Source organism: Balaenoptera borealis (genome assembly GCF_965194805.1).
Source record: "Balaenoptera borealis genome assembly, chromosome: 2".
Classification (NCBI taxonomy): domain Eukaryota; kingdom Metazoa; phylum Chordata; class Mammalia; order Artiodactyla; family Balaenopteridae; genus Balaenoptera; species Balaenoptera borealis.
The window spans coordinates 171,349,326-171,377,037 of record NC_138867.1 but is presented as its reverse complement, the minus strand read 5'-3'; the positions used below and the strand labels follow the sequence as shown (position 1 = coordinate 171,377,037).

The 27,712-nt window shown below is 41.3% G+C and overlaps 1 protein-coding gene across 5 annotated transcripts; it reads right to left on the bottom strand.

Moving 5' to 3' along the window:
* Positions 1-1,664: 1,664 nt before the first annotated feature.
* Positions 1,665-27,712, bottom strand: ZNF317 (zinc finger protein 317). Of its 5 annotated transcripts, XM_082382891.1 has the most exons (8): positions 27,475-27,711; positions 16,901-16,967; positions 7,928-8,053; positions 7,226-7,365; positions 6,617-6,743; positions 5,944-6,039; positions 5,370-5,452; positions 1,665-4,883 (listed from the first exon to the last, which is right to left on the bottom strand). In XM_082382891.1, exons 3-8 carry the CDS (start codon positions 7,956-7,958, stop codon positions 3,564-3,566), a joined length of 1,797 nt encoding a protein of 598 aa, XP_082239017.1. In that variant the 5' UTR covers positions 7,959-8,053; positions 16,901-16,967; positions 27,475-27,711; the 3' UTR covers positions 1,665-3,563. The 5 variants fall into 5 exon arrangements, with proteins under 5 accessions (XP_082239017.1, XP_082239016.1, XP_082239018.1 ...); XM_082382890.1 differs by lacking the exon at positions 16,901-16,967 and having other exon boundaries at positions 27,475-27,710; XM_082382892.1 differs by lacking the exons at positions 16,901-16,967; positions 27,475-27,711 and adding an exon at positions 24,739-27,097.

Below are 27,712 nucleotides of genomic sequence, written 5' to 3'. Positions count from 1 at the left end.
GTATTACTATCTAGAGGTCCTCACAAAAATACTGGGCAAATTAAGACAGACACTAAAGAATGTATACTGTGTGGCTCCATTTGCATAGGGTTCAAAAACAAAAAGCCAAGCCATGTTGTCAGAGTTCGAATATTAGTCACTTGTGAGGGGTAAGGAAAGGTTTGTTATGTGGACGAAGTGAGAAGGGGTTATCAGGAATGCGAGTAAAACATTTTTCTTGCCTGTTTACACGGATGTGTTCATGTGATAATTTAGCTGTACATATGTATGAGTTAAGCACTTTTCTGCATTTCAGTAAAACCTGTTTTAAATGTTACCACACAGGTATCATTACACAAACACTGCAGAAACAACTGTGGCATTAAAATAAAATAAACGTGCACAGACTTTACAAACCAGCAATTTCATACTCCTGGAATAACTCAGCAACGCTCCAGAAGGCATGTACACAATTTCTTAAAGCAGCATTGTTCCTAACTGGGAAAAGTGGAAATAGTCCAGCAACTAACTGTACATCAGCAGTAGTTAAACGAATTGTGGGATGAAAATACAAAAGAAACTACAGCCACATTCAACGTGACTCTCAAAACACCCCTACTACTAATAATCTGGACCCTGTACATTTAACTTGAACTTTGCAATGACGTTCTAACAGGTTTCTGTTTGCATCTTGTCCCTCTATTTAGCCTATCAACCCATAAGCCACTATGTTCCTCTAAAAACAGAAATTGAATGGTTGTCACTTCTCTATCCAAAATCCTCCACTGACTTTCCACACTGAGAAAGAAAGGCAAAGTCCTTCCAGTTAACCCACAAGATGCTGCAGTGAACAGGACCTCAATCCAGCTCTGACCTCAACACCTTCTGCAACTCCCAAGCTTGCCTGACTCCAGTCACACTGGCCCCTCTGTCCCAAGCAAAATTCTTTTTCATGACCTTTGAATTGCCGAGGGTGCTCTTCCCCACATTACATACAACACGGTGCACACTGGCAGTGAATTTACATCTCTGCTCAAATGCCCCCTTAAACGAAAGGCTTTCCCTATCCATCCAACAGTTCCACTGAACCCCCGCATCCCTCTCATCATCACCATGCTTAAATTTCCCAGCACTGAACTGACCACCATCTGATATACAATATATTTACTCATTTGTTTATCACGTGCCTTAATCCCAAGTAGAATGTGATCACCATGAAGGCAAAAATCCTGACTCACTGCTATAGATTCAGGGCACCAAACAGGGCCTGACATAAGAGAGTATGGACTCAAAACACAAGCACTACTACTTGTTAATGAGCTGACCTCACACAAGCACCCTTAAACTTCCTTGCCTCAGACTGCCCATATGCAAAAGAGAGTTACTGGTGGTACCTACTTCTTAGAGCTTTTGTGAAAACTAATACACTTATTTCAGCACAAGTCAAGAAGGAATGTTTAAGTACATCAGGGATTTGAAATACAATTTAAAAACATGGTTTAAGGATTTTTAAAACCCATATCCAACAATTAAAAGTATAAGTAGATTATACCCACACATGTAGCAGCTCTCCAACCTAATGACCAGAGGTATGGGTTACAGATAGCATCCAGCTGGGTACAGCGGAACCCTCCTGCCACCAATAAAACAATTATTAAATAGATTAAACAATCAAATATCCAAAGTAGCTTAAACCAATAATCAGTTTTATTTTTTCTCATGTAATAGGAAGTCTGGAAACAATAAATCCAGGACTAGTGCAGACACTCAAAGAAGCCAAGGGGGAAGCCAGGATCATTGTGATTTTTCTGCAGTTATCTCCCCCTTCAGCCTGTGGCTTGCATCCTCACGGTCATAAGATGCACCTTTAACACAAGATACTGAATCTCTTTTCAAGGTGAGAAGTAATGAGAAGAACAAGGGAAAAAAAAAAATGTAGAGAAGAATCTAGGTAAGAATGACTCTTTTTCAAGAGCTTTTTTACAGCCCATACAGTGATATCTGCTTATTTGTCAATGGCCAGGCTGTGGACATGGACTGTACTAGCTGCAGGAAAACCTGTAAGAGATTTTTAAAAATAGCACACCTTACTAATCAGACAAAACTTGGACTTTCTTGATATAAAAGAATATAAGATACTGAAGGAGCAACTATATGTTACTCTTGGCTGGATGGGAGGCCAAAAATATTCCAAAGGATGAATCTGATGAAGACATCCTGCTCTGATCACAACTGCATTGGAATTAGATACTTGTAACAAACAGGTACTAAAAATACCCACATGTTACACAGCATGTAACACTATTCTAAAAAATTCCATCGGTCAAGTTGTCCAAAAGGAAATGAACACATATCAAGAATGAAATTATAATAAAAATACTATATACAAACCTTCTGTGATGAGGCATAAGGGTTATTTGGAAGAGCATAATCTTAAAATTAAAGACTTAAAAATTCATGAGCTGGGGTCCACTTTCATGATGAAAGACTGATAAGTGCAATTCCACATTTACTAAGAAATCCCACTGGGGAGTGAATTCTCATACGCACAAGTGACAGGAATGTGGATGAAATTATCTCCACATAGGGATTGTCTGCAGTGTGGGTTCTCATGTGTTTCCTGAAAGAATTACACTGATTATAATTTTGAAGTTTTAAATAGAAATTTCTTCTAGTGTGAGTACCCACATGTTTCATAAAAAATTGAGGGATTGTTGGCTAAGGTTTCTCAACCTCAGCAATATTGACATTTTGGGGCACATAATTTCTCTCTCTTGGGGGAAGCCCCTGTCCACTGCAGGATATTTAACAGCATCCCCAATGTTTCCCAAAACATGCCAGTGGCACCTCCCCAGTTCTGACAACCAAAAATGTCTCCAGACGTTGCCAAGTGTCTCCCGGAGAGCAAAGTTATCCCCAGTTGAGAACCACTGCTGTAGACCAAGGACTGGCAAGTTTTTTCTGTAAAGGGCCAGACAGTGAGTATTTTAGACTTTGTCGGCCACACATGGTCTCTGGCACATATTTTTCTTCTTAAAAATGCAACAACTATTCTCAGCTTGCCAGCTGTACAAAAACAGACAGCTGGCCATAGTTTGCCCACCCGTTACCGACTTTCCCATGTTCCTTATTTCATAGGTTTTTCTCTTCAGTGTGATTTCTCTCATGAGGAATACAGTGAGACCAGGAAAGGTCTGTCCAGTCTTGGAATTTACAGAGATCCTCCCTGGTGGGCTTACTCTTGTGCCAAGAAGGTACAAGGTGATGCTGAAGTCATTTTGACATTAAATATCAGACTAGGGTTTCTCCCCCTAAGTTCTCGTTTGTTGAGAGCTAAACATACACTGACGGCTTCTTCACACCACAAACACGTTTTCTCACCTATCTTGAGTTCTCACACTATCTCCAAAGTGATGTGGAAAAACCCAAGTCTTTCCACAGTTATTACACAAATTGGATTTCTCCCAAGTTAACACATATCTTTTGTGCCCAGTGAGATGAGCTCATCAAGGCTTCCTGCCTTCCTTACACCTGCCAGGTTCCCTTCCAGTCTGCGCTCTCGTGTTTCTCTTTAAAGAGATGTGTCACTGGAGCCTTTTCCACACTGATGACGTGAAGAGCTTCTCTCCCCGGTGCGTCTTCACGTGACTCCTGAGGGACGAGTGATCACTGAAGGCTTTCCCGCAGGCCAGGCACTCGTAGGGCTTCTCGCCGGTGTGTATCCTCCGGTGCACATTAAGGTTCGAGCCAATGCTAAAGGCTTTCCCACAGTGATCACACTCGTAAGGTTTCTCTCCTGTGTGACTCCTCATGTGTGTCTTAAGGGTAGACTGGTTTCTGAAGGCTTTCCCACACTGTCTGCATTCGACACGCTTCTTTACGAGATGAATGCTCATGTGCCTCCTCCGCGATAAATAATCACCGAATACCTTACCGCAGGCGGCACACTCGTAGCGCCTCTCTTGAGTGTGTATTTTTCTGTGCGCAGTTAGGTTGGAGCTTGCACTGAAGGCTTTCCCACAGAGATCGCACCCATACGGTTTCTCTCCAGTGTGGGAATTCATGTGTGTCTTAAGGATGGACTGGTTTCTGAAGGCTTTTCCGCACTGTCTACATTCAACAGGTTTCTTTACAATGTGAATTCTCATGTGTTTTCTCCGTGACAGGAGGTCCCCAAAGGATTTCCCACACTCTTTACACTCGTATGTTTTCTCTACCATGTGGTTCTTCTTGTGCAAGTTAAAGTTGGACTTCCATCGGAAGGCTTTTCCACACTGTGTGCATTCGTAGGGTTTCTCTCCAGTGTGGTTCCTGACGTGCTCTTTGAGATGTGAAGGATGCTGGAAAGCTTTCCCACAGTCGCGACATTCGTAGGGTCTCTCTCCAGTGTGTGTTCTTCTGTGTGCAATGAGATGGCAGCTCCTGCCGTATGCCTTCCCACATTCATCACACTTGTAAGGTCTCTCCCCAGTGTGAACTCTCATGTGTATCTTCAGTGAGGAGAGGGTTCGGAATGCATTTCCACACTGACTGCAGTCAAAGGGCTTCTCTGTGAGGTGAGTTCTTGCATGACTCCTAAGAGCTGAGGGGTCATTGAAAGCTTTACCACAGGCATTGCACTCATAGGGTTTCTCCCCAGTGTGTATTCTCCTGTGCCGTGTAAGGGAAGCACTCGTGGTGAAGGCTTTTTGGCACTGATGACATTCATGCATTTTCCTCCCATTGTAAATGTTCACATGTTGGGTTACATGGGATCTGTTCTTGAAAGTCATGCCACAGTCCCGGCGGTGATAAGGCCTCTTGCTAGTGTGCCTTCCCATTTGCTGAGTAAGGTGAGCACCCATGCTGAAGACGTCAAACAGGTTAGCATATTCACTGGATTTCTCTCCAAGCCGACTGCTTTCCTGTTGATGAAGAGGGAGTGTTGACTAAGGCATTTCCCATATTCATTACATTCCTAAGACTATCCCCACATATACTGGCATAGAAGCACATCATTATGACTAATAATGTCATACTTTGCAATGCAAAAGTACTGCTCCTGCCTCATTTGGACTCCATCAAAGAAAACAAGTGAACACTATGCCCTGAGGCTCCATGTGTATAACTTTCATAAAGCTTTTTGCATATACTTTGTTAACTGTTTAAAACTAAATTAAGCTCCAACACTCAACATCTGAGACATAGTTATAGAAATATTTACTCACTGGAACTTTAAGTGAAGAGGTTTGGGGCCAGGTTTTAGAGTTTTCCCCAAATCAGTAATATTCAGTGTCTCTGACACTGTTTCCTCTTGGGGACCTGCCTGGCTTTGAGCTGCTTTTCTAACTCAGGCTGCCCCTGTCCTCTCCCAATATGGAAGATCCAGAATTATTCCAAGGAAATCTTACCATTGTCACACCATTAGATGTTTCCTTCCCAAAAATATCTTCCATAAGAATTGACCATTTGGTTTTAGATGGAGTCTCCCAATCTGAAACAAATTGGGAAAATATTAACTTGCTGGAGAAAGAAAATGGTGGGATGATGGTGACAAAAACAGAGGTGGCCTTCTTTGCAAATACTAACCTTAAAGAAGGAAAGGGAATATGAAAGGGGAGAACACACATGAGTAAAAATGACTGAAAAATCTGGCTATGTGAGATATTTGGCAATGACAAGGGTAGAAATTTAAGCTGACTCACTAAGAAGCACCTCTTCAAAGAATGACATTGATAATGACATTAAGAGTGTGATCAGGAATGTTGAGTAGGAAAGAATGGGACAAAGAACCCATTTGGACACATGTCGAATTTAAAGACGAAGGGACATGGAGACCAAAAGAATTGTGAGAGGATGGAGGGACAGTGAAAGAGAAAGAGCATTTTCAGATTTCCCTAGGTGACGTTTCCTAACGGATCTCTGTCATCCCAATCACTGGAGAGAGCAGATTCTCAGAAACACTTGTGTCTGCCTGGTGCTTACCGGGACAAGGGCCTTGGTGAAGTTCCTGCTCCTCTGTCCTCAGCTCCTCTTCTTGCTCCAAGTGGGAGATGAGGCTGGGTTTGCTCACCTGACACCCTACTCACGGGGAAAGACACATGTTGAGGGAGGATCGTGCAGAGGACAACCCCTTCCATTAGTCTGGGGTCAGTGTTTTGGTCTTCAGTGCTCTGAAGATGGACAAGTCTGACTTAGGAGCAGCAAAATGATGGTGCCACATTTCTAAGGAACACAGTGAAAGGCTTCCATAAAACACAAAACCACAAATACCCACACATTTTGCCCTTCAAAAGAATGAGGATTTTTTTTTTTTTCTTTTTGGCCGCGGCACACGACTTGTAGGATCTTACTTCTCCAACCAGGGGCTGAACCCGTGCCCTTAGCAGTGAAAGCTCAGAGTTCTAACCACTGGACTGCTAGGGTTGAGGCCGTCTTAACTCAGAAAGCTATGCCCAAGCTCAGATACACTTGACAACCTCCAAGGGCAATGCAATGGACAGGTCTCAATATCCAAGGTACCATCAGGGCAGGCACCAGGTCGGCTTGTTCATAACTGTGTTCCGAATCCCCACACAGTTCCTAGGTCACAGCAAGTACTTACAACAAAGACATTTCATTCATGAACGAATAAATGAAGAAATGCCACCAGCCTTACCCACTGAAGCAAGGTTGCTATAGTTCTCCAGCATCACATCTTTGTACAGTTTTCTCTGAGAAGAATCCAGCAAGGGCCACTCCTTCTCAGTGAAGTCCACGGCAACATCCTGGAAAGTCACTGATTTCTGAAACACCACACACATTTGGGGTCAGTGAGAACCCAGCCTATCTGTGTTCAAAGATGGCTGAAGCTAAAGATTACACAGGAGAGACTCTAAACACAGGATTTTCAATACGGGGATCTGGGGTCTAAACATTTACTCTAGAGGTCAGTCCTCAGATGTTTTCTCTTCCAATGAGAAATCTTATGAGATAATCTCATTGCTTCAAATGCAACTCTGACATGGGATCAAACCTGCTTAAACTCCAAACCTGGCCTGAGAGCTTTGAGCTATACTATGAGAGAAACACCTGTTATATAAGTCATTTCCCCTAACATCCCTGATACCAGGACAGCCTCACCAACTTCTCCAGCTCTTCCTCTTGCACCCTGATCATGCATCGATCAGCCTGGATAAAGATCTAAAAGAATCCTAACATGTGATGTTGGGGGCATTCTAGGGAAGTGCCTCCTCCACCCTCAGGGGCCTTGAGATCCTTGGTGTACCTGGGAACCAACACTGGTTGATGTATGAGGCTCCAGGCCATTGTATGCAAACAGCTCCACATCCTGGGGACAGGAATGGTCTTTTGAAGAAAGAGGAATTTCTGACTCATGGACATAGGCAGGCTCCTGGTTGGACATAGCTAGAGAAGAGAGGACCCATGAGGATTAAAGCCCACCTGACATTCGCAGATCAGGAAACGGTCTCACACTAACAATATGTGTGCAGTGCACATGCCCCAATCTCACACTCCCTCACACACACTGTTGTACAACAAGCCAGAGAAGCCCTGCTCTACTCAAGGACAGGAAAAAGGGTGGTGGGCCTACATAGCCATAAAGATAATGATATATATTCTCAATTTATGGGTAAAGAAATAAAAGCTCTGCGATAGAGCTGTTACTTCATCCAGACTTATCAAAATAATAAATGGGATGCCGCAGGGTTACCAATTACCAGTATCCCTCCTTACACACCAACTACAAACACTCCCTGCCTCACCCAAACTCACAAAGACCCTGAATCAGACACAGTCACCTGGGGAGCTCTCAGAACTTCGCTCCCACCCTCGTTCAGTTCACGTATCCTCCTCCACTTCTAACCTGGCAGCCCTCCCACTAGCTGTGCACATCCTTGCCCTCAGTGAAGGGGCAGGGGCCACTGAAGCTTGATTTCTGAGGGCATTCATCACCCGAAGAACTTACCACATGTGGGAGACAGACCAAGAGCTGCCATCCTGCGAGAATGATAGTAAATTTGCCTGAACGAAAGCAGGGCACTGGCACCAGAAAGCTACTCTCTCGCTCTCATGGGACTCTTGGAGCAGGCATCTGTAGTAAATGAGAAAAAGACTACTAGGTGTAGCCAAAGGCTTTCTGTCTCTCCCACTAACAGGACAATTCTGACTTTTGCTTTTCAGCGTTTCCTCTTTGGAGCAGCTTGTCTCAGCTTGGGCCTTAACCTAGCTTAGGTAAAACCTCCAGGCAATGTGGTGGAGGTCCCTGACCTACCTCGGGTAAGTTCAGATTCACTCTCTCAAGTAATTTGTCCCCAGTTACAATTCTGTTAAACTCTGTCACTCATTGAACACTTGGGTCCCAGACCTCTTCAACTTCAAGGCATAGTCCTCCTGGCTTAGGATGGCTCCAGCATCCATGAGGACTGGTCCATCTGGACCATGTGTTCTGATCGCCAATGCCTTTTGGCCCCCCACTCCACACCAACATACACACCTGTGGGCCACAGCCCAGGCCTTGTCATCACCAGAATCAGATTCACTTCACAAACAATGATTCAGAAATTTGCTCTCTGGACAAAACCTCCTACACAACATTCTTCTCACATAAACTCTACCACTTAGAGGGGATTCCAGGCCACCCAGGCTTCTACCACCTTGCTCCCTAACAGCAAATTCTTCTTCATTGCCCCACCTATTCAGCTGAGAGATCCATCATGATCCATCACTTCTACAAAGTTTTGTCCAAATTCCTTTAATCCTCTACCTAGTATACCCCCAATGAGCAGAAGACCAGTCTGGGATGATTCCAACCATCTGTTTCCTCCCTGAAGGTACTTGGAAAGACCAGTCTGCACACACCCAGTCACACCAGCAGCTTTCAAAACCCAGTCACTAACCTTGAAGGAGCATCTACACTAAAGAAAAGCATAAGTGGTAATCCAATCTTCCAATCTCCCCCAAACCATGTAAAAATCTCACCAGTTTTTCTAAACCCAAAACTGTCTTACATGACCCTTGCTTTCAGCAAATAATCTTGCATTTCATTTCACAGTAATCACAACTAAAAAAACATAACTCAGCAAAGAACTGGAAAATGAAACTTAAAAAATACTTTCATTTATAATAGCATAAAACATATAAAGCACATAGGAATAAACCAAATAAAAGCTGTGAAACCATGCTGGAAGAAATAAAAAACCTAAATAAGTGAGGAGCTATATCATTTTCAGGGGCTGCAAGAGTCAATATTATTAAGGTATTCACTCTCCCCAAATTCATCTGCAGATACAACGCCGTCATCACCAAAATCTCAGCAGGTTATGTTCTAGACATTGACAAACCAAATCTAAAATGGGTACCAAAATGCAGAAGATCTCAAAGAGCCAGAACAATGTTAAGAAAGAAAAATAAACTTGGAAGATTCATATTACTAACTTTACTACAGTAATGAAAAGCTGTTGGAATAAATATAGAAAAAAAGGTCAATGGAACAAAACAGAAATAGACCTACACGTGCATAGTCAAATGATTTTCAATAAGGGAATAAAGAAATTCATTAGGGAAAGTTGTCTTTTTAATAAATAGTGCTGAGACAGCACCCTTCTATAGTCAGTAGATGGAATGCTGCCCAATTCATAAATCGCCTAAGAAAGCCAATTAGACCTTCAAATTAGGAAAAAACAAGGTGCTGCAAGAACTTAATGGACAAAAAGGAACTTTGACCTCCATTATCACTGCATACACAAAAATTTGAATTAAAAAAAACCTTTTTGAGATAACTCAGACACCAAAAAGTAAAATCCACAGAGAACACTTTAACAACATTGAGTTACACAACAATATTTTAGACTAGACACAAATATAACTAAACATTTTAAAAAATCAATAAATTAAACTTTACCAAAATTAAAAATTTCTATTCATCAAATAATATTATTAAGGAAATAGGGGCTTCTCTGGTGGCATAGTGGTTAAGAAGCCGCCTGCCAGGGCTTCCCCGGTGGCGCAGTGGTTGAGAATCTGCCTGCTAATGCAGGGGACACGGGTTCGAGCCCTGGTCTGGGAAGATCCCACATGCCGCAGAGCAACTAGGCCCGTGAGCCACAATTACTGAGCCTGCGTGTCTGGAGCCTGTGCTCCGCAACAAGAGAGGCCGCAACAGTGAGAGGCCCGCGCACCGCGATGAAGAGTGGCCCCCGCTTGCTGCAACTGGAGAGGGCCCTCGCACAGAAACGAAGACCCAACACAGCCATAAAAAAAAAAAAAAAAAAAAAAAAAAAAAGACAAAAATGTAGTTCCTAGAGGCTCTCATTAAAAAAAAAAAAAAAAAAAAAAAAGAAGCCGCCTGCCACTGCAGGGAACATGGGTTCGAGCCCTAGTCCAGGAAGATCCCACATGCTGTGGAGCAACTAAGCCCATGTGCCACAACTACTGAGCCTGAGCTCTGGAGCCCGCAAGCCACACTACTGAGCCCACGTGCCATAACTACTGAAGCCTGTGTGCCTAGAGCCCGTGCTCCGCAACAAGAGAAGCCACGACAATGAGAAGCCCAGGCACCACCTGCTGCAGCTAGAGAAAGCCCGCGCACAGCAACAAAGACCCAAAACAGCCATAAATAAATAAATAAATAAATTTATTTTTTTAAAAAAAGAAAGAAAATAAACAGGCAAGCCACAGATTGGGGAAAAAAGATATTTGCAGTACGTACACCTGACAAAGAATTCACATTCAGACTACATAAAGAACTCCTACAAAACAATAATAATAAAAAATAAAAAATAACTCAGCAAGGGCTACACTTAGACACTTCACAAAATTTAATGAGTGAGCAACAATAAGCATGACAAGTTACTCAAAATCATGGATGCAAATTAAAACTAATGGAATAACATTTTAACCCACCAGAGCAGCCAAAATTAAAAGACTATCAACACTAAATGGTGGCAAGGATACAGCACACCCAAAACTCTCATATAATAAAGGTGGGGGTGTGAAATGGTTCAACCACTTTGGAAAACAATGCGCCAGTTTTTTAAAAAGTATACCTACCATTTGACTCAGCAATTCCACTCCTAGATATTTACCCAAGAGAAAAATTTTAAAACATGTCCACAAAGATTCATATAAAAATGGTCATAGCAATCTGATTCTTAATAGCCCCAAAGTGTAAACAATCTAAATATCCATCAACAAAAGAATGAATAAGCAAACTGTGGTATGTAGAGTGGAATACTACTCAGCAATGAAAAGAAACTACTGAGACACACAACATGGATGAACTTCTATAATGCTGACAAAGAAGCGAGACCAAAAAAAAAAAAAAAAAAAAAAAAGCTCTATAACTCCAATTCCACAAATAGGTAAAATTTATTAAGGTTGATAGCAATATGTGTTTGTTTAAGTCAATAGAAGGAAAGAAGTTGGTTGCCTCCTTGCAGGAATATGATATGGTGGTAGAATGAGAAGCAAGAGGGAACTTTCTGGGGCAACTGAAATATTTTATTATCTTTTTCAGTTAGTGGCTATACAATGTACACCGTGTCAAAAAATTCATCAAACTGATCACCTGAGATATGTGCATTTTCTTGAACGTAAATTATACTCTACTTTAAAAAAGTTAAGTGGAGTCTTTCTTACTTTCCTGTCTCCAGTTACACAAAAATTCCTCCCACAACTGACCTATGACTCCAATTACCAGTAAGATGTCTGCCCTCCCTCCCTTCTAAAGCCAACCTCTTCAGATCTGCCTCGACTACACTTAGCCCTCCCTCCAGAGCAAAAGCTTATAAAGACAGTCCACACTATCTCCCTAATTCAGTGTACCTAATGGCAATTACCATCATCTCCATCTTCACAGAAAATACAATTCCTCAGCAAAATTTGGTGTATATTTTCGAGAATCATTCTCTTTCTAGGCTTCTATATAACTCTCTCCCTGGTTCTCTCTCTACTTCTCTTGATACTCTGTCAAGGTTTTTTCAGAAGGTCTCCTTCCACCATTAAAGGCTGAATTTGCTCAAGAATCAGCCCTTACCCTATTGCTCTTCATACTCTGTGCTTTGCCAAGGCTTCCCTTAATGTCCCTTAATTTTCATCTCTAACAGTCAAGGTCCAATATGAAGTCGAAATCATATTCTCACTGCCTACTAATAGCCACCAAAGAACATCTCATACAAAAGCCTGTTGAGCCTGTGTTTCTGGGCTCAACAAAGAGAATCAGTAGCCAGCTCTCTGGCTGCTCACAAGAGGGAGGGGGGTATGGGGATATATGTATACATATAGCTGATTCACTTTGTTATACAGCAGAAACCAACACAACATTGTAAAGCAATTATACTCCAATAAAGATGTTTAAAAAAAAAGCTGCAACTTAACTGCTCCAGTCCACAGCTCTAATCACTTAGAAACTAAAGAAAAATCCACACAACCTTCTTCACATTACAAATTTAAGTTATTATCTTCATATGAAAAAACTTGGCTTTCTCTGTTAGCTGACTCTCTTTCTCCTACAAAACCTGTCACAATGTATTTTTATGTTTTTACTTCCTTGTTTTTATTTCCTTGTTTTATACTCTGTTTCCTAAACTATATAGTAAACTAGAAGAGTGCACCACTGTACTCAGGTCCTAATCCACTGCCCGATATTAAGTAGAAAATGAAGGGGGGTGGGGGCAGAAAAGGTCAATGAATAGAGAACAGACTGGTGGTTGCCAAGGGGGAGGGGTTTGGGGGAGGGATAGAGTGGGAGTTTGGGGTTAGCAAAAGTAAGCTTTTATATACAGAATGGATAAACAACAAGGTCCCACTGTATAGCACAGAGAACTATATTCAATATCCTATGATAAACCATAATGGAAAAGAATAATAAAAAAAGTATATACATGTATAACTGAATCACTTTGCTGTACAGCAGTAATAAACACAACATGGTAAATCAATTATACTTCAATAATAAAATAAAGTAGACGATTTAAAACTCTTGTAAAAAAAGTCAATGAATTCTACCTCTTACACCACGTGTCTCCAAATCATTTAACTTTCTCCAATTCAACACCCAGCAATAGTCTGGATCATATATGCTGGACCATAAAAAAGTCTCAAACTTAAAAAGATAGCAAATGTACTAGATTAGAAATTAATAACAGTAAGATGTCTAAAAAATACTCAAATATTTGGAAGTTAAAGACACACAAATAATTTTATGTAGAAGATGAAACAAGGGAAACTTAATATTTTATACTACATGAAAATGAAAATACAACAAATGAAAACTTGTGAAATGAGGTTAAAGTCATTCTCAGAAGGAAATGTATACAGTTAAATGTCTACATTAAAAAGTGGACAAGCACACTGAAAATCAATGAACTACACTTACGAAAAAAAAGAAAATTAGGGTTTTCCAGGATAAACCATAAATTAGGCCAAACACAATTCTCAACCAATTTTAAGACAAATAATAGCAAAATATATTCTCCAACCACAATGGAATGAACCTAAAAAACAATGATAGAGGGAAAACTGGAAAATTTACAAATACATGGAAATGAAACAACACATTCTCACACAACCAACAGGACAAAGAAGGAATCACTGGGGAAATTAGAAAAAACTTTCAGACAAATGAAAACGGAAATATAACACAGCAAAATTGATGGGATGCAATGAAAGCGGCGCTCAGAGGGAAATTTATAGCAGTTAATACCTACATTAAAGAAGAAAGATCTCAAACAACCTAACTTTACACCTTAAGCAACAAGATAAGAGCAAACTAAACCTAAAGGCAGCAAAAGAATTAGAACAGAGATAAATGAAATGGAGAGCAGAAAAACTAGAATCAACAAAAGTTGGTTCTTTCAAAAGATCAACAAGATAACTAAAATCAGAAGTAAAAGTGGGGACATTACTACCAACCTTACAGAAATTAAAAAGACTCTAGGGCTTCCCTGGTGGCGCAGTGGTTGAGAATCTGCCTGCCGATGCAGGGGACACGGGTTCGAGCCCTGGTCTGGGGGGATCCTGCATGCCGCGGAGCAGCTGGGCCCGTGAGCCACAGTTGCTGAGCCTGCGCGTCTGGAGCCTGTGCTCCGCAGCGGGAGAGGCCGCGATGGTGAGAGGCCCGCGCACCGCGATGAGGAGTGGCCCCCGCTTGCCGCAGCTAGAGAAGGCCCTCGCACAGAGACGAAGACCCAACACAGCCATAAATAAATAAATAAATAAATACATACATACATAAATAAATAATAATAAAAAGTCTTTCCAAATTTGATAAATGAATAACTAATTGTAAAAAAAAAAAAAAAAAAAGACTCTAAAAGGGTGTTCCCTAGTGGCCTAGTGGTTAGGACGCCGGGCTTTCACTGCCAGGGCCGGGTTCAATCCCTGGTCAGCAAACATCCTGCAAGCCGTGAGGCATGGCCAAAAAAAAAAAAATAACCACAACGTTATAGAAATAGAAAAAATATTTTAAAAAATAAATATAAAGAGAATACCATAAACAACTGTACACCAACAAATTAGGTAATCTACATAAAATGGACAAATTCCCAGAAACATACACTTTACCAAAATGGACTGGAGAAGAAATAGAAAATCAACAGACCCATAACAAATAAACAGGCGCAATCAGTCATCAAATTCTCCCAACAAGGAGAAGTCCAGGACCAGATGACTTCACTGGTGAATTCTACCGAACACTTAAAAGAAGAATTAACACCAATCCTATTCAAACTTTTCCAAAAATAGAAGAGGTAACATTTTTCTAACACAGTCTTTACGGCCAGCATTACCCTGATACCAAAACCAAGATAGCACAATCTCAAACATCTTTGAACTCCTAAAGAGACCAAGCTACCTGGAGACCAAGCTACCTGTATACACGTTAAGCCTGGGGTGGTGTTTAGACTCTATGTCACTGATAGGTTGTCTGGTTCTCAGTCAATGCCACATTATTCTCTATGAGATTCAAAGAAGTGACCAAAGCAGGCAGCTTTTATACCTTTCAGACAAAGAAACAATAAATTTGTGAAGAATTGACAAGACAAAGTTTAGGCTTGAGGTAGTAAATTGGTAAAGAAGTAACAAATTTTGTTTATACAGCCTTCTCAGCTCTGAACTTCATATCTATCTCTGGAGATAAGGATGTCTCTTTGCCTTCTGGTACAGGGAAGTTACTTTTCACACGGGAGATTTATTTCCTACTTTCAGGGTAGCAAAAAAGGGTCAGAGTGTCCTTCTTATGCCAACTGTTTCTTATGTAACTTTAATTCAAAATAATCAATATGCCAAAGTGGCATATTTTGGGGCATCTTGCCCTGACCTCCATCACTGCTAATCCATATGTCATAGTTACCCCAGTCATTTATTGTTTGGCTGAATTAATCCTTTAGCAGTTTTAGGTTTTTTTTCATATAGGTGATTATCAAATCTCATCTGAATTTATGCTGATTTGTTATACATATCAGCAATTTCTGACATACAGCAAAGCGATTCAGTTATACATATGCCAAGCACAGTACCTCACACATAGAAATTACTTTCAAAATACTGAATGAAGAAAAGGATATATGAATAGTAAAATCAAGTTCAAATGATAAAAGTTAAAAAAAATCACATTACTTTAGTATCTTCTGGTATCTAGGACAATGTGTCACTCATCAGTTTTTCTTTGTCAAAAATATTGGATATTCTCAAATATTTTCTTTTGCAGATGAAATTTAGAATCAGCTATACTATTTGTATAATGTATTTTCATTTTCATTAATGTCTTGATATTTTAATGTCTTCATTTTCTAAGTGTTTCTAGATAGGCACATCAATTTATTGAAATGATCTTACGTTAAAATGTTTAGAATATTTCCAATTTTTCACAAGTAGAAAAACAACACTTGGAAGAAATATTTGCAGCTAAATTTTTGCAGTTTTTTTCAAGTTTTTCCTTAGAACGAATTTCTAGATAGCGAAATGTTTAGTCAACATTTATGACTAAACATTTAGTAAGTGTTGCCAAATGCTCTCCAAAACTGCGTTATCTGCAGTCTCTTTAGCTACACACATATTTATCATACGCTAGAAAAAAACACTTGTTTGCCAAGGTGATGAATTATGTTCTTTTCAAATTAAAAACTGAGTAGGGATGTAAAATACTGTAGAACACAATTTTATAGCTTGTTACCTAGAAAATAAGGGGCAAGCTGTTTAATTCCTTGAGCTGTAATTAAATGTTACTGAGCACCAGTCTTACCTTTTTTCTAGAAATATGAACAAACCAGATGTAATAAAACACAATTGGAAAAATGTAATACTCCTGGGGACAACTTATGAAACTGGGTGAAGTAATAATAATAAAAGTAGTTGCATTTCTCTTTGAAAGGTTTACAAAGGGAGTGAACAGCACTGCCACTGGTGGGAACCCAGGTCCCACCTCATGTTAAGTACGATCCAGTGTTGGGTTTACCTGAACCCCACAGAAAACCAATCAGATGGGCCTTATAGCACCATCAGAGGTGCGCAAACAGGCTCAGAGAGTTTAAGTAACTGCCAGAAAATTGCATAGCAGGTGGCAGGGGTGAGACCTGGGCTCTAATTTCTTTAACTGCCAAGCCTGAGTTCATTCCTCCCTTTGGAGGTGGCAGTGGGGGCATAGTTTTATTTGATAAGTACCACCTGTGTGAGAACAGTGAGGATTCTCAGAGATTCAAGAATACTACATCAGCTGATGTAGTAGATTCTCAACAAATATTAGCTCCCTTCTCTTTCCCCTTTTGCAGTGAGGAAATACACAAATGTTAACCATCTTTTATTCATTTCTAGATACCAGGGTACTTGTCTCCAAATGAGATCAGGTGCTGCCACCTTCTGGGTATAAAGAGGTATTGCAAGCCTTCTGAGGTCGAACTTGGAACAAACATTTGCCTTTCTCAAGTAGAGGATTCTCACTTACAAAGCTCTTTCTGGATCACTGTGCCTTTGGGTTCCAGCATCAGATTACTGAGGAGAGACTCGATAAGCTAAAAAAAGAGGTTCAGAGTCACTGAAGAACAAGGTCTCCACCCTCACCTCCCACTTATTCCTCTATTCTCAATTTACAAATTTCTGCTCAAGTTTCTGTTCCCCAACTTTTCTTGCCAACATCAATAGCAATGCTACAAATAACAACATAAGCATGCTTACTATGTACAAAGTATCTCCTGAGTCTTTCCAGGGACTCTCATTTAATTCTCACAACTTCCCCAGGAGGTAAGCAGTATCCTGAGAAAAGTGGGGCATGTACTGAAGGGTTAGGTCATGTGACCAAGGTCACAAAACAGGGGCTAATGAACCTGATTCCAGAGCCACACATGTCCCCTCTCAAGGTGACCTCTCTGCATGTGAACTCCCTGACACCAAATCAGGAAACAGCTTTTTCCTGATTCTTGTCTTGCTTGATCTCCTCAATACATGATCCTGCCCACTACCAACCTCTCCTCTCTCCCTCTTCCTGGGGAGCCTCTGCTCTTGGCCACTGTGCATCAATCCCAAGGTTGTCCCCCTCCATCTCTGGTTGCTCTTTTTGAGAATCCTGCTTGTGGTCCTTCCTCCTTTGCCAGGATCCCTAAGGGCCAGGGTTCTCCTGGGCCTTCTTCTACCCCATACCACACATGTTCACACTCTGAAGTCCCTCCTCCCTTCGGTACTGACATCCAGGTCCTGATTACACATCCATGAAGGTTGTTGTCTGTCTGTCCTTGAGACATCAGGTGACCCCACCTTGCTGCAAGCCCAGCTTTCTTGCCCATGGGGGCTCCATTCAAGAATGGGTTCACGGACTTCTCTGGTGGCACAGTGGTTAAGAATCCGCCTGCCAATGCAGGGGACACGGGTTCGAGGCCTGGTCTGGGAAGATCCCACATGCCGCGGAGCAACTAAGCCTGTGCGCCACAACTACTGAGCCTGCGCTCTAGAGCCCGCAAACCACACCTACTGAGCCCGGGCGCCTAGAGCCCATGCTCCGCAACAAGAGAAGCCATGGCAATGAGAAGCACACGCACCGCAACGAGGAGTAGCCCCCGCTCGCCGCAACTAGAGAAAAAGCCAGAGTGCAGCAACAAAGACCCAACGCAGCCAAAAATAAATAAATAAATAAATTAATTAATTAAAAAAAAAAAAAAAAGAATGGGCTCACTAAACTTGTTTTCTCATCTGGAAACTGGAGGTTATAACACTGGATTATGGGACTGTATATGCTCAATAAATGTTCACTCTAAAACACCATTATTTTTATCATAAAACAAAATGGCTGTTGGCGATTTAAACTGTAAACTGTTAATTTACAGTGGATGCCACTCTCCATTCCTTGGTACTTGCCCCAGGCAGCATGAGCAAGAGAAATGGGCAGATGAGCAATACGTAAAACATTTCCCCTGCAATATCTAATAAGACCTGAAGGTAAACACCTAATGCTGAGCTCCTGCCAGCCTCCCCATCTCCATGGCAACTCCATGCTTCCAGGAGCTCCAGGCAAAAAGCCTTGAAGTCATCCTGGATTCTCCTTTTTCACACTTTAGATCCAAATCACCAGCAAATCCTATGGGCTTTACCTTGAAAACTTACCCAAAATCTGGCCACTCCTCACCACCTACTCTAATACTGTCTTGGTGGAAGGCACCACCTCTCTCCTAGATCATTCCAATAGCTTCCTAAAGTCTCCCTGTTTCTGTACTTTAGTTTATACGGCAAGTAGAACTTTGCCAGTAAAATGTAGGTCACATCACTCTGTTGCTCAAAACCTGCTGGCGTCCTATCTCACTCAGCCAAAGGCCTACATTCCTGCTGCCTCATCCACAACCCCTCCTGGCTCCCGGCCCCCGCTGGCCCTGCTCACACTATCCTCACTGGGCCTTATGCCTGTACTAGGCATGTTCCCGCCCTGGGATCTTTGCACTTGCTGTTCTCTACATGGAAATGTGCTTCTTCACATTCAAGTGTACCTGCTCCCTCTCCTGCTTCGGATCTTCAGTCAACTTTAAGTGTCTCGACATGGCACTGACTGGCCACTCTAGTCAAAATGCAAACCTCTGCCTGTCTACCCCTAAACCCCACTCCTTCTTCTATTTTTCTTCAAAGCACTAACCTCCACTTAACATACCGTGTAAGTCAGGGTAGGCTCTATTTTACTGCAAAAACAGACTTCAAATCTCAATGACTCGATGAAACGGAAGTTTATGTCTGGTTCATGTTACTTGTTCAACCTGGGCTGGTGGTGAAACTTTACCAGTTACACGGGGGCATGCCTCTTGTAACTGAGCCAACTGAAACCTGTGGTCATTCTGGCCATGGATGATGAGAGAAGGGTGTGCCTAGAGAACTGTGCACCTTGACACATACGCTCTGACCCTGAAGTGCTCACAGCTTATTGCCCAGAACTAGTCACATGCCCCTGCTAATTCCAGGGATCCTGGGAAGTATAGGACAGCACACAGAACACCTAGTAAGCATTACTGTCTCTCCCACACATACTATGTATTTTACTTGTTTAGTTTTCTTCCCTTATGCCCAGCCTGACAATAAGCTCCAGGCAGATAGATTTTCCACTTCTTTGTTTTTTTCACTGTTGAGGTGTCTGGAACAGTACCTCAGACAACAAACAGGGTAACAGTGAGCAAAAAGAATGAATGGATGACAAATAAGCTGATCTACATTTCTCTCCATATTGAGAAGGCCCTCCCGGACCCCGGGGTCTTGGGAAGATCACAAAGGAGGGGGTCTATGGATCTTGGTGTATGTGTGGGGGGGGACTCCCCTTCAGGTCCTATGAGATGTATGTTGACCCAGATGCTAGGACACAGCCATAAAGCTTAGCCACACCTTGGCTCCCCATCATTCACTACTGCCCAAAACGTGGGGCAAGGTAAACAAACGGTTCAAGCCTGGATAGAGAGTGCACTCACATCAATTTCAAACCTGGGGGATATTTTCAAAGTCTCATGGTAATGCAAACTAGAGGCCAGAGCGAGGTTCTGGAGTGTTTCTCATCTGAGCATTATACCACTTGTTGAGCTACACTCAGTGACCCTGAATACAGATGCAACAGGACTACCTCAGCATCTAAGTGACTGGAAGTGGAGCAGGGGAGTCTGGAAACAGTTATGGGATCTATTAAAGAAGTTTTGACTCCCGTTTTTACACAATACATGAAACAAAACCACGATTATCAGACTGATATCAGCACAGACAAATGCGATGGAGAGAGAATTTTCAAAGGCTACTGAGATTGTTTAATTTCTCTTTTAATTTCCTTTATAACACAGTGAAAACAGTTCCCTTTTTCTATTGCAACACATCTTAGCCCATTCTCATTGGGATCTGTTTTTCTCTGTGCCAGGACCAGCACTAGGGTGAGGTAAGAGAGGTTGCTGGAGTACAAAATTCAAAGAGGTGCTTTCAGCATCATACAAGTGCACGGTTAATGCCTCCGCCCACATACCTCACCCTAATCTCACCCCTGCTCCCCACAATTACAGAAGATCTGCCTCCTACATCAGTTTTTTGGTCCAAAACACATTTTACCCTTTAAATTGTTCTATTGTGACTTCTCCTTTTGTGGCCATAATTCTTCCAATATTTGATTTAAAATCCCCACATTCAATTTTGTAATACTGCCCCAAGATATTCAGAATTTGCAGATGTAAATACTAAAGATAGAATGATTCTTTTGTTACTTTTATGGAGTGATATTTCTGCCACTGCTAGAACTGTTTCTACCAGTGTTATTCTTGTACACAAAGACAAAGTAACAATAGTTGTGAGAACACTGCATGCCATTTTTCTCAGTCCAGAAATGTGTTACACTTGTAAATTAATATCTCTATGTACTTCACTATCTGTAAGCTTTCAACCAGATGAAATGTCCCACGGCTAAAAGGGCAGATTAAGACTTCTATTTCCAACAGGCAATCTAGATATACTGATTAAACCTTCCACTCAAAACTATTTTAAGTGCAACACAAGATACAGACAGAGGGCTTCCCTAGTGGCGCAGTGGTTAAGAATCCGCCTGCCAATGCAGCGGTCATGGGTTCGAGCCCCGGTCCGGGAAGATCCCACATGCCGCGGAGCAACTAAGTCTGTGCGCCACAACCACTGAGCCAGCACTCTAGAGCCCGCGAGCCACAACTACTGAGCCCACGTTCCACAACTGCTGAAGCCCGTGCGCCTAGAGGCCGTGCTCCGCAACAAGAGAAGCCGCCTCAATGAGAAGCCTGTGCACCGCAACAAAGAGTTGCCTCTGCTCACCGCAACTAGAAAAAGCCCGGATGCAGCAATGAAGACCCAACGCAGCCAAAAAACAAATTTAATTAATTAATTAATTTTTTAAAAAAGACATATCTTTCAAAATCATTCACAAGCTGGCGATAAATACTCAGAAATTTAAAAATGTGTAATTTCTAAAAGGACAATTACAATTGCTGAAATAAAGGTAAAATGGGGGGGACTAGGTAAATAGCTTTATCAGATTACACACAGCCCCCAAAAAATTGTTTTCTAGAGTATCACACAAAGTGTGGTCCCCCAGCCAGCTGCATAAACATCATCTAGAGAGCTTTAATAATTCTGATGCCCAGTTCATATCCAAGTCCAACTGAATGAGACTCTTTGGAGTAGACTGATGAATCTGTTTTAACAAGCACTATAGGTGACTTTTATGCAGGCTTACATTTAAAAACCACTTCTAGAGAATAAACATGAGGGCACACAGATAAAAAGATAAGTATAAAGAGCCATGGGGGACAGAGGGAAAAGGGCTGAACTGATTCTAAATAGAATTCCAAAGGGAGAGAGAAGGAGCACAGGCAGTTACTGCAAAATATAGTAGCTGTGGATTTCTCATTTCAGAAAGCAAATATAAAGAGACTGAAGATAAAAACAGATCACAGTTAGATACAATAACACTGAACCAGAGAAACAGCAATGGCAAAAAGAATATTTTAACAGCAGCCAGGGGAAATAGCACAGGTTACCTTTAAAGCAATGATTCCCAAACTTCAAGTTGTATCTGAATCACCTGGAGGGCTTGTTAAAACACACTGAAAACATATTTTATAAAAACAAACCAAAAAACTCACATTGCTAGGCCACATCCCCAGTTTCTGATTCATCAGAAACTGGGGATGCAAGAATATGCATTTCTAATAAGTTCCCAGGTGATGCTGATGTTGTAGGTCTGGAGTACACTTTAAGAATCACTGCTTTAAAGAAATAAACATTAGCCTGATACCTAACTCCTCGCCAGCAATAATGGAAGCCAGAAGATAGTGGAACATCTTCATGGCTCTGGAATAAAATATACAGTCCCTTAGCAACCAAAATGTCTACTAAGATAGCAAAATAATGGTATATTTGGGCTTGCCATTCACAGAAAAGAGAAATTCTAAAATACGTACTTTAGAGAGAAAGAAAAAAAATCAAGGAACCAAGGTAAAGAGTGTTAAGAACTTAAATCAGAGTCCAAGAATCAAAGTAAGCATACAAAATGGAAAATGTGTGGGTAAAATGAAACTAAAAATGACTGTATACAATGATAATCTCTTCTGAGGTTTAAAAAAAGATAGAATTGGGGCTTCCCTGGTGGCGCAGTGGTTGAGAGTCTGCCTGCCAATGCAGGGGACGTGGGTTCGAGCCCTGGTCTGGGAAGATCCCACATGCCGCGGAGCAACTGGGCCCGTGAGCCACAATTACTGAGCCTGCACGTCTGGAGCTTGTGCTCCGCAACAAGAGAGGCCGCGATAATGAGAGGCCCGCGCACCGCAATGAAGAGTGGCCCCCGCTTGCCGCAGCTGGAGAGGGCCCTCGCACAGAAGCGAAGACCCAACACAGCCATAAATAAATAAATAAATAAAACACAAAAGTTTAAAAAAAAAAAAAAAAAGATAGAATTAAAATGCATGATCAAAAAACCATGTAAATCAGGAGAGTGATAACATATCAAAAATCTAGGGACTTCCCTGGTGGCACAGTGGTTAAGAATCTGCCTGCCAATGCAGGGGACATGGGTTCGAGCCCTGGTCCGGGAAGATCCCACATGCCACGGAGCAACTAAGCCCGTGTGCCACAACTACAGAGCGTGTGCTCTAGAGCCCGTGAGCCACAACTACTGAGCCCACGTGCCACAACTACTGAAACCCACGCACCTAGAGCCCGTGCTCCGCAACAAGAAAAGCCAATGCAATGAGAAGCCCGCGCACTGCAATGAAGACCGAACGCAGCCATAAATAAATAAATTAATTAATTTAAAAAAAAATCTAAATTTCATGAACGAGCATGAATAAGAATACTCCAAAATAACCACTAAAATAATAGACATAAATAAATTCAATATGCATATAAACGTAGATAAATTCAAAATATGCAAAGAAAAATGTGGAATGAAGAAACTACTCAAATCAAAGGAAGCTAGAGAAAAGAAAAAAGGATGTTAAGGGACAAAATGCTTCAACTAAAATACAGATATTCTCAAAATGGAGTAAAAACAATCCAGTTATATGTTGTTTACAAGAGAAAGGATATAGCAAGAACAGAAATTTTAAAAAGATATACAAGGCAAATACTTTAAAAAAAAACCTGGTTTAAATATATTAATATCAGAATGAATTAAGGCAAAAAGGCTAATAGAGAAAACTGAGGAATTACAAAAAGAAGAGGTACAACCCAAGAAAAAGCTGTATATATGTCATATAATACATCCTCAAAAATATATCAGTGGTAGGACTTCCCTGGTGGTGCAGTGGTTAAGAATCCGCCTGCTAATGCAGGAGACATGGGTTCGAGCCCTGGTCCGGGAAGATTCCACATGCCGTGGAGCAACTAAGCCTGTGCGCCACAACTACTGAGCCTGCACTCTAGATCCTGTGAGCCACAATTACTGAGCCCTTGCGCCACAACTACTGAAGCCCGCACGCCTAGAGCCCATGCTCCTCAACAAGAGAAACCACCTCAATGAGAAGCCTGCGCATCACAACAGAGTAGCCCCCACTCACTGCAACTAGAGAAAGCCCATGTGCAGCAAGGAAGACCCAACGCAACCAAAGTTAAATAAATAAATTTATTTTAAAAAATATATATATCGGTGTGGGGGGAGGGGGGCAGAACTCTAAGGAGAATGGACAAAGCCACTACCAGAGCTCTCAATAATATGTTCAAGCAGACAATTCAATAACTATATGCAGATTGCACAAGATGAAACAGTATTTCCTAACTATAAACTCCAACCACACATGGGGCACAATGTGTGTCTCAGAAAATGGCATCAATCTCTGACTATAGTGCAATCAAGTTAGCAAACAATAACCAAAAGATAACCCGAAAAACGTCACAGAAATGGAAATTAAAAGAAAAAGGCCTAAATAATTCACATGCCAAAGAAATCATAATATTTGATAATATTTAGAACTAAAGTATAATAAAATACTATCACTGTAATCCGTTCGATGTGCAGGTTCCAATGTAAGAAACTGTAAAGAAACATGCCAAAAAGGTAAAAGGAAGACAATTATAAAGAACAGAAAGTTATGAAATAAAAACATACACATTATAAAGTGGTTCTTCATGAAAAACAAAATTGACAAAATTTTGGCAGGATGCATTTTTTAAAAAAAAGAACATATAAATACAAGAATGAAAACCTAGAAAACACTACACATGGAGCAAGCATTAAAAATATAATAAAAGCACATTATTAACAACTTTGACTATACAATTTAGCCTTAGATGGAATGAATAAATTCCTAAAGAAATTTTACTTACCATAATGAAAGAGAACTTGGATGCCCTATGACTCTTAGAGAACTGAAACAACAGCTTTAAAATTTTCCGCAAAGAAAATTCAGACCCCAATGGTTTTTCCTGGTAAAACTCCCTTTTAAGGAACAAGTTATTCTACTCTTAGACAAAATATTCCAGAGTTTAGAAAAAAGAGGGAACACTCCCACCCCACTTTATGAGGCTGGAATAAACCTGAAACAGAAAAGGAAAATTACAAGCCAATTTCACTCAAACAGAGATGCAAATCATCAAACAAAAACACTAGCAACCAGAAACCAAAAATGATAAAATAGTACATACCCTTTCCAATTTAGTTATTTTACCAAAGCAAATTTAATGTAACATTAGAAAATCAATTGGTTTAATTCACCACATTATCAGGTAAATGAGAAAGTCGTATTTTTCACTTATTCATTCAAAGCACAAACAGAACTAGAACCTATCACAGACCAGGCATAGTTTTCAAAAGGTGATTGAAATCCATCAACATATCAAAGTAGTTGCTGGGAGTGGGGGTGGAAATCACTTGTTAAAAGCCTACAGCTGTTCATGACAAAAACTCTTAAATTAGGAAATAGGAGACTTCTTTTACCTAATAAACGCTTTCCAAAAAAAAAAGCCTCCAGCAAACATTCAAGTTAACTTCCCTTAAAGTCAGAAAGAAAACAGGACTGCTTCAAGTTTGCTATCCAAACTCCATTCAATGCTACTCAAAGTCCTCAGCCTCTCTAGCAGAGAAAGTAAATAATAAAAAATGTGTGTGGGCTTCCCTGGTGGCGCAGTGGTTGAGAGTCTGCCTGCTGATGCGGGGGACACGGGTTCGAGCCCTGGTCTGGGAGGATCCCACATGCCGCGGAGCAACTAGGCCCGTGACCCACAACTACTGAGCCTGCGCGTCTGGAGCCTGTGCTCCGCAAGAAGTAGAGGCCGCGATAGTGAGAGGCCCGCGCACCGCAATGAAGAGTGGCCCCCGCTTGCCACAACTAGAGAAAGCCCTCGCACAGAAACGAAGACCCAACACAGCCATAAATAAATACATAAAAATAAATTAAAAAAATAAATGTGTGACTCTGTTCTGTTTAAAAAAAAAAAAGTGTGTGATGCAAAAGGAAAATACACACTTTCCTAGGAATAAATCTAACAACAAAAACAACAACAACAAACCAAACCCTTAAATCGTTTTTGCTGATCCTCATAAAACTTTACTGAAAGGCATTGTACAAGATATAACTGGGACTTCCCTGGTGGCACAGTGGTCGAGAATCCGCCTGTCAATGCAGGAGACACAGGTTCGAGCCCTGGTCCATGAAGATCCCACATGCCGTGGAGCAACTAAGCCCGCGAGCCACAACTACTGAGCCCGCGTGCCACAACTACTGAAGCCCGCTCGCCTAGAGCCCGAGCTCCGCAACAAGAGAAGACACCACAGTGAGAAGCTCGTGCACCACAACAAAGAGTAGCCCCCACTCGCAGCAACTAGAGAAAGCCCGCACGCAGCAACAAAGACCCAGCGCAGCCAAAAATAAATAAATTTATTTTAAAAAAAGGTATAACTAATTAATTGTAAAATTCAATGGCATAATGATGCCAATATTCTCAAAATCCATATATATATATTCAACTCAACTTGAAAACAAAACCTCGGTATGTGGAACTTTGTAAACTGACTAAAATTTAAGTCACAAAATACCTGAAAAAGAATGGGTAGGTAGGTGCGTGTAATCTTCTACAAGATATCTGGAAATCTCTAAATTAAAATGTGTACTTCCATCAATATGGAAAGAGGGTGTCTCTGAAAATACCTTAGTGTAAGTCCACCTACAAGTAATTACCAAAATTAGTAAATACATTTTTGAGAAAACATATAAGCAGTAAAATCCAGGAAGAAAATCATGGGGAAAGAGAAGGATGAAGTTTAGGAGAATACAGGTTTCCGAGGTTTCGAATTCTTATTTTTCTTGGCCTGGTTTGCAGATTCACTTTATTTTTCTTTTAATTTTCTGTGTTTTCATATTTTTGTGAGACATATATGTCCTATAGTCTGATAAAATAATTATTTGAAGGGAAAAAAATAAACAGGAAGTACCAAATAAGATGGTAAAAATCAACGCAAAATATTAGTAATCACAATAAATATTAATGGACTAATTCTCAAATTAAACAACAATGTTGAAGTGCATTTTAAAATCTAGTTATAGGCTATATACACGAGAGTCAACTAAAGTAAATAAAGATAAATAACCGAAAAGTTTAAGTGTAAAAAGTATTCAAGACAAATGCTAACAGAAAGAAAACCAGTGTGCTCCTATTAATGTTAGACAAAGCTGACCACAAAGCAAAAGGTAGGTAGTTTATCCTTGCGGTCTCCAATTCCGGACACACACACACACACACACACACACACACACACACACACACCTCCCCCCCCAAATAATGTCCTGAACTCACTTTGGCCGGGCTTTTCTGTCCCCATCCCAAGATGTCAGTTTTTTTGGACCAGATCACCAGTGCCTCTCCCTCGTCGCTAAATACAGTGGTCCTAAACTTCATCACTAGCGTTTCATACCGCTTATCACAGGATCTAAAACACACTCCGACTGGCTGCCTGGCTTCCCGGTCCCAGGTCCCTGTCCCCCGTTACCCCTCCCTGCCTTGTGGGCCTCTCTTGTCCTCAGGAAGGCGGGGAGTAAAGGGTTAAGTGAGGAAAGCGGGTCTTACATCACGGAGGGTAGAATCACGGGGAGCAGAGGTCACGGAAGCTGCCGCCGAAGAGACGAGAAGCTCATTGAAAGGTCCGGTATGCCGCGGGGACCAACAGCTCGGAAGTGGCCGCGGTGGACCACTCCTCTGCCCATGTGTACAGCAGCAATCGCCTCCGGAGAGTAATGGCTTCCGCTTCACTTCCGCCTTCTAAGTGTCGCGGGACTTCATAACCGGCCGCTAACCAGGAAGCACA

What these genes read in the sequence shown, in the direction of transcription:
- ZNF317 (XM_082382891.1), bottom strand. Translation starts at nt 7,958, where the DNA reads ATGGCAGCTCTTGGTCTGTCTCCCACATGTG. An exon ending in CAACCAGTGTTGGTTCCCAG is followed by an intron (nt 6,744 to 7,225) that starts GTACACCAAGGA and finishes GTGGTGTTTCAG; the next exon opens with AAATCAGTGACTTTCCAGGA. An exon ending in TAGCAACCTTGCTTCAGTGG is followed by an intron (nt 6,040 to 6,616) that starts GTAAGGCTGGTG and finishes CCCCGTGAGTAG; the next exon opens with GGTGTCAGGTGAGCAAACCC.